We start from the raw sequence: 10,130 nt of genomic DNA, 5'->3' as shown, positions 1-10,130 counted from the left end.
AGGTATGCTTAATGTTGGGGGGAGAAAAGAGAGACGGGAGAAACGAGAAAATGGATAATTCAGTAAATAAATAATTACGTTATTGACAAACATTTGGCCTAATGGTAGAGTTTTGGATGATATAATTCTGGTTGGTCGGTATTTTGGCAAACAAGTAAGTGCGTAAGTGGTGAATAATTGTGTTAGAGAACATATCCCTATTGGAGTTCATCCGGAGTTCACTGAATTAATTTCAATTCCATTGTAGCTTGTGCGGTTGCCTAGCAGGGTATTGCCGTGAATTTTAATATCTGCAGTTTGCACACGGCTAGAGAGAGACAATAATAAATGTAGCTATCGTAGCTTTACATTTTTCAGGACGTCAAAAAAATTAACATCGAATGATAGCAAAGATTATTTCATTTCTGTTGAGCCTAAACTCGATGCGTGCTTCCCTAAAATGTCCAATGTAGGCCTATTATATATTTAGATGAAAATAAGACAAAAAGTGAGCACATATGTTAGATCCACAATAATCAATAAATCTAGTGTAAGGAAATGGTATCGAATATCCTCAACTGCAATTACTTAATACTTTTAAATCGACAAGTCGTGCATTTATGGTGAAATATAGGCTATCAACTAACAATCAATTGAACAATTTATAAAATTTTAAACAAAACATATATATACATTTTAAACAAGATATATTTCTAAATGTTAGTCTACATTAACAATATTGCATATCACGGTTTGTTAACTGCACATTTGGTTCCCCCCATTGTGCACAGGAGATTTTATTTATGCAACAAAGAAAATGAAAATCACTATGCTTGAGTTGTTTTTCGGGCTTGGAAAGCCTTTTTGAATTAGCCCCCTTCCTAGTCCATTTTTCTTCAAAGTAATGACCTGGGCACAATTCTATATGACCGAGCAAGCTATGCATACATTACTATAGAAGTTGCGTGTGGGAGAGACCCAAAGAAGGGGTGAAACGCAGGTCAGCACGTCTAACAAATATTAAAATGTCCTCGGACTCTTGACACGCCTTGCTGTTTAACAAAGACTGCCAAACTGCGAGATTAATACGAAAACTTGAGTCCACAACAAAAATGCCTTAAAGCACCCGGTGGTTTGTCGCGTCCACAACAGTAGAGGGGTAATGTGCATTTTATTTTTTTTAGATGTATTAGGTGGCATGCGGTGGTGTTGAGCGGAGGGATAGACTAACCCTCTTTAGTCGCCCACCGCAAGGTTAAAGCGACTATGTCGCATTCGTTCGACTGAGGAAGTTGGTCTCCTGCTGTTTAATCGAATTATTTTCTTCCTCTTATAGTATGTGTAGCCTACGCGTCGGAGATTGGCTTGCGCCCTTTGGATAGTTTAATGTCCGCCTGTCCATTGTCTCCCTATGCTACCGGAGTGAAGCTTAGGCGAACACCGCGGAAATGAGAGGGAGTTTCACGCAGAAAGGTATCACGGAGAGGTCACGGGCTAAACCTGTAGCGTTAGAGAAAGGAAAAGGGGGCTTCAGGGCTCACGGTACGGCGAAAGAGAAAGAAAGGCTTGGAGAATCGACAATAACCGGAGCAAGACCGCGTCCTGTGTGCAGCAGGAGAGATGGGGAAAGGAGGGAATCGAAGAAGAGATGAAATGTGCCATGGAGAGAAGTAAGTAAGAAATTGGCGCTTCATTTACATATCGCGGTGTTCTCCATAGAGCAGGTGCTTGCCTGGGTGGACCACGTGCTTTGCACTGCGGTGAGTGGCACTGTTCCCCCTCCTTTCATATTCCGAGTAGTTATGACTTTAATTCAACCCATTGAGGCGCAGGACCCTGAGCACCGTGTGGTGTTTTGGGGTGAATATTTACCTTGGCTATAGTTTGTGGGTGCTTTCCTTGAATGCCTGTCGGTGTACACATTAACCCCCGAAGGGGCAGATGGCTCAGGGGTCCCAATGCCGTTGAGAGGGGATGGTTAAGGGGGTGAAGGCGAGGTCGTGGACTCCAGGGGGTGAAAGGGCTAGAGTGGGCACGAGGGCTGGACTTTCTCCCTTATGCTATGAAAACATATTGGTCCTATTTTGTGCATTAGAATTTAGTCGCGTGACATAAGTTTCTTATACAGGTATGATTAGGACTAACTGGATTCATTTGTTCATATTGTCCACATTGTATTTTGATTCATTCAGCCGTGATATAAAGAATTCCAGCTGTTTTGAGGAGTAAGAAATAATAGACTGAGACAATGCAAGAAAAGGACGATTTGAGTGTTCAGGACATTGTTAGGGCCTATTTGTGAATTAAGCAGCCCAACGAATATGTAAACGCTAGGGGTGCTAAAGATTTCGTAATATAGATTTGGTTTGTTTTTTCCCTCATTACAAAGTATGAAACGAACAAAGAGAATTTTGGTATAGAGAGGTTCACTTCGATTCCATCTACATTTGTTCGTTTTTCTGACATTACGTTGGCTTTTGCGCAGTAATAGTTCCTTAAATTGAATTTGGTCCCAAATTCCTTAACAAAGAGCCCTTGCGATTTCTAAACAAAGACCCATCCAAAGATGAACCTATACTCATTGATATATGAACACTTTGAGATATATATATTTAGACTAAAATGGACACATGGGATTATAAAATATCAATATGCATACTTTTTGCTTGTTTTATCGCTCTAACTTATTGGTAGCCTCTTAAATATAAGATATTTAAAAAATATTGTAATTCTCCATCATATGAGTAGCCTATCACTGGTATCGTGTTAGATTATTAAGTAATATTTCCCCATTAAATAAATAGCCTATTTGAATATGTAAAAAAAATATATTTTCTAAGTCAATATTGCAATTTATTTCAAAACATTTGCAAGTGAATCTAATTTGAAATTCCTCTTACAGAGGATGGGTTGAGAAACATGCTTGATGTTGATTAGAGGTGAAGGTCTTTGTTGAATGTGTATGTGCATTCTTTTATTTTTGGAAAATAAAAGCTTTACTCAGAGACTATTTCACACGTAGCCCGGGCCTATCATTCTCAGGGGTAGCCTATGCACACATTTTATCCTAAATATTTCAACATCGTTTGATGCGCATTTTAAAATAACTCTGTAAGTCATTTACAGATATAAAATACCAACGCAACCTATTCCTATTAGGTATTGTTTGCAACAGATTTCACACATATTTAGCTCTCACAATGAAGTCGACATCAAATGGTCTACTCTGTAGAAGATTATTGTGGTTCTAAATGCTCTCGTACACAGGTCTTACCTTGATAGTATTGATGATATTTTAGCCTTTTGTATATGGTCAATATGCTTGCTTCTACGTCAGGTTTGAGTCTTGAGTAGCCAGAATGAGTGTATGTGTTTTTTCCCAGGACGTTTAAAATCGAAATGAGAGACTCTGTGCTTGTTGTGAGGGGGAAACTTGTTAAAAAGGTCGTAAATTCTGCTGTGCTGCTTTAAGGATGTGAGAGGAGTTGGCCACTTCTTCCTTCGTGCATATTTTATTGTTTTATATTCCCTACATCCGGATATCGCCGTTTGAGTGGTGTTTGCCGGTGATTGTTAACAAAAATGACCTGTCATAAAAAAAAACAAATGTTGTATTACAGCCAGGGCTCGAGCCTCGGTTGACCTTTCTGAAGTTTGACTCACTTGATCTTTCTTAGTATGTGTATCGTTGCTTGTCAATATTGTGTACAATAGTCGATAAGGAGCTGGCTATCTTATCATCCCTTACACCCTCAAGTTTATTCACTTGGCTTTTGTTCGCTCTGCATTGTCAAATAGATTACTGGCTTCGGTTATAAACGAGCTACCCCTTCTCTTGTAAATGTAGAAGTGTGAGCTTCAGTCTCCCCTGAATATGAATATTTGTTTTAACCAATTATTTACACTGATTTGATCTTACTATTATTTTGTGGTTACCGAAAATCACCATGCCATTCACCTATTGTGCAATATATTTTGGCGAGTCATGTCTTTTTCGAAACACAAATGCATGGAAGAAACAAATGTGAATTTGTAAAGTTGGTCCCTGCACATCACGAGCTAGCTATGTTTACGAGCAAAGCACCTTTCATTAAGTAGTGCTGTGGCACATTGCTGACACACTTGAAGGAAGCCTGCTTTGGGCGTAGCACGTTGATACCTCACATGACGCTGTCAAGGTGAGCAGCCCCTTTCAATACCTGTCCTGAGAATATCTGTCATCTATATATACCCTGTAGATCCGGATTTGTGTGAACAGACTCACGGTCACAAATTCGTATCTAAGGGAGTATGTAGTTGATGTATACACTACAAGCAATCGATGGATACAGACGACTGCCAGTTGATGTTTATTTGAATTGTGTTGTGCCATTAGGATATATTATCCCAATGTAGGCTAATGGGGTGAGAAACTTTGTTAATGTTTTTCATTGTTGATCATTTCAGTAGAAAAGGTTAACCGAAAGTTATAATGGGTTTTATTTGCCATGTTAATCTGTCAAGTGCTGTGATTTGCTTGTCTTCCACTGAAAAGCGTATTCACGGTGCCACCATTTCGATTGCGAAACAGTCAATTTGGACAACAAAGGCGTTTTATCGCATGATCACTCACCATGCATGGAGCCTTATTCCAACGATAGCATTGCATGGGTTAGGAGAATGGAGTCCTGATAAGGACCAAAACTATTATTCGGTTGGCAATGCAAGGGCGCGTGGTCTCAATTACTATGCAAGGTAGGTGTGTAAATTGGTGTGCAGGATAAACGTGGTGTTTTGGGGGGACTGACGGTGGACTCGCTTTAATGCAAAGGTCTAGCTGTGATTTAGGAGGCTTTGTAACCTGAATTAGTTGATGAATTTTCTATCGATTCTAAACAAGCCTAGATTCATCTCTGACAGCCTTCTGCTGCACGCAGCGCACGCCAGGGCATTCTCTCACCATTATTAGTGAGTCCATTTAAAAGCTTGGCAAGAACGAGCACACGGCATCACTTTTCCCAGCCCTTGTTTTCAAAAGCTCCAGCCAAAATAAGAATAAAAAAATAGTGAGAGAATATGGCTTAACTATCAAGCTTTGGACGCAACACGTTTCTTGTTTATGTACTGTATCACGAATTGGACAGGTGAGGGGGTTGGTTAGTTGATCTGCTCTGTAGACGTTTGAAAACTCCGGTGGTATGTATTTCTGGCGTGGCTGCTTCAGGTTGTTATTGTTTTGATTCGTGCTTTCCGCGAGCGTGCCAGTGTGCAAAAAATTATGCAACATTCGAATGCCACAAACTATGCCCAGATGATGTGCGGGTATGCCTAATCCTATTTCCTTATCCGGGAATCGTCAGGATCCACGCCATTGGCTCCCGCTGTCACATGGATTCTTAACTTTGTTCACTTGACAGAAAGTAGGAGGGTTCTACGAAACAGGAAAACGAGTAAAGCGATAGATATAAATTTTAGTATATTTTGTGTGCAATTCAAAGAAATTAATGGCCATGAGTTCCTATTTGATCAACTCCAACTATGTGGACCCCAAGTTTCCACCCTGCGAGGAATATTCACAGAATGACTACCTACCCAGTCACTCTCCGGACTACTACAGCGCCCAGAGGCGAGAGCCTGCTTTTCAGAGTGAGTCGATCTACAACCAGCGGTCGGGCTGCGCCGACCCGCCTTACACAACGTGCCAGGGTCCGGGGCAGCCCACGGTGGTGATATCTCCACGGGGTCACGTCCTCCCCCCAGCCGGACTCTCAACCCCTCTCCCGGAACCTAGCCACCATTGCGACTCCGTAACCCCAAGCCCTCCACCCGCCTGTGGCCAGAATCCCCTCAACCAAAGCCTTTCTACGGCCAGCTCTCGCAAGGATCCCGTGGTTTACCCCTGGATGAAAAAAGTCCACGTAAACATCGGTAAGTGCTGCTAACTTCTCCCTACTCTGCGTCTTTGTGAGCCTGAATCAGTTTACCTAAGGTGGGAAGCTTAGTGTTCGGTGCTAAATCTCTCTCCCCTCGTGAAGTAACCCTTGGTCTAGATTTACGATCGGCTGTTTGCAGGGCAATATAATTACATCCCCCATAAATTTTTATTGCACTTCTTCGCCAAGTACCTTTGAAGTCTATGCAACCTAGCCCTTCTAATTTCTTCTTAAGATTGGTTTTATGACGACTCGACTATCCCATAAGTTAAGTTTTATGCTTTGGTAATTTGATTTTAAGTGGTTGGATGTACAAACGTGTACTTTCCTCTGTCACCTCTCTATTGTTCATGGAAAACTTTTATGGAAGCTAAAATATTCATATTTATGGAGACTACAATAAAACACTGATGGTAAGGCAAATAGTTGAACTCTATTATGGACCCACACAACTATTCTGCAATGATTAGAGTGTGTGCTTTGAGAACTAGAGCATGCGTTCAGACAACGACAAATGAGACTATTGTAAAGTCACTGTTTAAAGACGCGCCATACGCCAGAAATTCAAAATGAAGGAGTTAGGGCCTTACTTTTAGATAGGTTATTAAGTTTGTATTTTATTAGGCTTTTTGTGGGTACCATCCACTGTGTTTTGTCTAGTTTTGAATTAGTTGAATCATTATCCAGCACCCATTCAGACTATAATAACACCCTCATGCGACCCTCATTCACAGTGAACGTAAAGAAAATACAATGAGCATCCATGGACGGAGGCTTACTTGTAGAATTTTGCATAACATAATTCAGCAAGGTTATGTCTATATAGGCCTACATTGTGACACGTTCTGAGGCCGATTTAATATAATATTCAAAATGTGTTGAGCTGTGTATTAATAATATATGTTTCGGCCTACAAATGCAACACATGTGTGTTTTGGGGACGGCCTGTAATATATAGCTCTCTGTCCCACAGTGAATCCAAATTACACAGGGGTGGGTGAGCCCAAGCGCTCGCGGACAGCCTACACGCGACAGCAAGTCCTGGAGCTGGAGAAGGAGTTCCACTACAATCGCTATCTGACCCGGAGACGCAGAGTGGAGATCGCCCACACCCTGGTTCTGTCCGAACGCCAGATCAAAATCTGGTTCCAGAACCGGCGGATGAAATGGAAGAAAGACCACAAGCTGCCCAACACAAAGATCCGCTCCAACAGTAACTCCAACAACACAAACTCGCAAAGCAGCGGGCTCGCGTTGGGGAGTTCTCAGAACCGAACCAGCGGGCCTCCACCGAGCCTATAGCCTCCACCCTAACCATCCACCACCCACCCACCATGCACTTTGAAACCTCCGTTTCTGGAGTGGGATACATGGATTCCACCATGTTTTTACCTCCCCTCTTCAATTCAATTACAGGGATAGAACATGTGGGGGGGGGGGAGAAGGGGGAGTAAAAAACGAAGAAGAGAAAATTTGTATCTCAAAAAATGTCGAAGGGGAGAAGATTCAAACACAAACACTTCCAATGATGTGTTCACAACCTGATCCAGTTCCCTTTTTTATCCCATGCCCCTCTCCTCCTCTCTCTCTCTCTTTCTCTCTCCCCTCCATTAGAACAGAAGGCGGCAGATACTTTTCAGATTTGGTGAAGATGGATCCGTGTTTCATCTTTAATCATGCCAAACTCGGCCCCATTTGTCATGTTTACTCTGCAGTACAAAGGATGAACCGTGGGCCTGCCCATTACCTCGACGTCCAACGTTGTGTTTAATAAATGAGCCCCCTTGTTTCGTCAAGAGCCGTTTTCTCACTCCCTTTTCTCTCCTCAAAACTAAAAAATACACCGAATATGTTCTCCGAACATGAAGTATTTTGTAAGAGAAAATATAGCTGAATCTCAGTTATATTCTATGTTTATATATTAAGACTGACAACGATTGTGAGGTCCGTTGCTAGTTCATTTTTACAGGGACTCGTTTTTCCTTCTTTGTTTCTAGCAAAGACAGGGTGCATTTGAACAAAAGATGGTAAATCACGGTATTAACAAAGGATAGTCGTCGCAGTGGAATGATGGAGCTGGACTTATAGAATAGATACATATATGAACCAAAATCTGGTACAAACCTACCTAAGCATTATAAACACAGCACTACAATGTACTACCTAGCTATTATAATTACCTCAGTTGTACTTATGTTCATTATTTTCTTGCCTTGTGTTATGAAGGACAGGTTCAGCTCATTTGAATTTTGTGGCAAGTATCTGCAATACGAACATATTCATTTCTTGTAAGTGAAATGTAATTTAAGCAATTTTGTTGGCCAGGGTTGTAAAGAGAAAAAAGGTGCGTATATTGCATGACTGAATACACATTTATTTGATATTTTATCTTTCTCTATCTGGTATCCTTTCTTGGCACAAACATGCGCACACCCTCTCTCTTTCTTTCACTCTCTCTCTCTCTCTCGCTTTCTTCTCACCATGTGCCATTTTGGGTATTTTATTTGTATGTGTTCCTTTTATTTACATTCCAAAGATCAGTCCTGTCTCTGATAATGTCGACATTTTAGTTTTTTCTTCCTCCATATTTGAATGTTGCTCTTTTTCTGCTCTTTCTCCTCAGTGTCTACCTATTATTTGTAAATAGCTATAGAAATGTAATAAATGGCTGAAAAAGCATCCATCAATCCTCTTTGTGTCCTCCTTTCCCTCTGCCGCTGCTTCCCCAATGCTCTGGGTCCAAAAGATACTGAGATATGTCGCTCTCTTCAGACCAGCTCCTTTCATAGCAAGGGATGTGTAAAAAAAAAAAAAAGATTCAATTTAATTTTGTCCTCCCATGGTGGGTTTTCGTTTGCCTTTCTATGTAGTCTGTCTTTTAAAAAAACACTGAACATCTCCGTGGTGATTTATATCTTATGGTCATGAGTGATCCTGGTACATTATGCCTTGTAATCTCGTTTTAAATCACGAACCCCTTCGTTTCACTCTCTTCTCTCGTTAATTTAACGGTGCTCACACACCCGCTGCTCGCTGGTGCTGAAAACAGCCTGAAAATATGGATCTTCGTTTTGAAAAAAAAAGTTAAATAGGTTCTCGGCTCGTGGGCTTTTAATGCTTTAATGAGTCTAATTTTTGCACAACAGTTTCTCGGTGTTTGCTGGCTCGCTGTGTATTTTTTTATATTACAAAGGAGCGGGTCGGTGCCATAGCTCAAACCCTGACAACCAAATAGACAATCAAGAAGACAAATGGCTTCTTTTGTAAGGCGCGGCTCTTGTATTAATTTTCATTTTCTTCTCTTAGAGCAGGTATCGAAAATATAGAGCAGAAGAAAATAACATTCCGTTTGGGTGTTGAACTTTAAACAAAAGTGTGGCCTCAAATTGGTCTCCTCGCATTCTGTGGAACAGAGAAGATTTTCTATTACTTGCTGGTTGATGTAAGCCCTTGTGCCATATAGCCTCCTCCAATCACTTTATGTGATTATATTTCTCCTCATATATTTATGAAATGCCTTTTGAAAAACACCAGCGTCCTACAGGCCTATGCTATGCCTCAAGACGTTGAAGCAAGTTCAGTCAAAGATACACACATGGTACCATTGAAATACACACAATGTGATAGGCCTACTATTGAATTCGTTCGCAGTATTTTTGAATGCGCTCTTTTTTAAGTTCTAAATTTGTTTTCGCGTGAAACCGATGGTAGGCTCTATTGCTCACACACATAGATGCACAATTGATTTTCATGTGGGGCCTGAGGCAAATGTCTCTATACTTTTCAGATGGCAAGTGATATTATGTCCAAATGTTGTTATATTCACAACAGTGAAAAACGTCGTTTATTTGAATAGATACATTGGTCCCCACGCACATGTGTCTTCACACAAAAAGCCCCCAAGCACTTGCATAGTAAAATAAATGAATTTGCGCGTGACATCACATACAATATGCACCTTAGAATTCTATTCTTATCCTTTATTATTATTTTTTTTAACTTCTGCTTTCGGAGGGTGAATAGGAGCGAACAGATTTCTAAGGGGCCCCAAAAGTTCACCACCATTATTTGCGGACAGAGCCAAGAAAAATGTGAGAATTATACAGAAAAATCATTAATCACTTCTTCTGTTTAAACACTTCTTCTCCTCTCTATTGTCATTCAGCGGCACAACTGCATGGACCTTCTGCTAGGAGGGGAGAGGAGTCTTGGAAGACACTTGAAGATACCACCCCCCCC

The 10,130-nt window shown here is 40.9% G+C and overlaps 1 protein-coding gene across 1 annotated transcript; it reads left to right on the top strand.

Annotated features, from left to right (window-relative positions):
* The first annotated feature begins 4,285 nt into the window (after positions 1 to 4,285).
* LOC129828684 (homeobox protein Hox-B4a-like) lies at positions 4,286 to 10,130 on the top strand. The gene is made up of 2 exons (XM_055889821.1): positions 4,286 to 5,886; positions 6,865 to 10,130. The coding sequence occupies exons 1-2, from the start codon at positions 5,463 to 5,465 to the stop codon at positions 7,191 to 7,193; spliced, it is 753 nt and encodes a 250-aa protein (XP_055745796.1). The 5' UTR covers positions 4,286 to 5,462; the 3' UTR covers positions 7,194 to 10,130.

This window comes from Salvelinus fontinalis, chromosome 2, assembly GCF_029448725.1.
Source record: "Salvelinus fontinalis isolate EN_2023a chromosome 2, ASM2944872v1, whole genome shotgun sequence".
In the NCBI taxonomy this organism is placed as follows: domain Eukaryota; kingdom Metazoa; phylum Chordata; class Actinopteri; order Salmoniformes; family Salmonidae; genus Salvelinus; species Salvelinus fontinalis.
The sequence above is the reverse complement of the archived record's forward strand: the minus strand, read 5'-3'. Positions and strand labels throughout refer to the sequence as shown.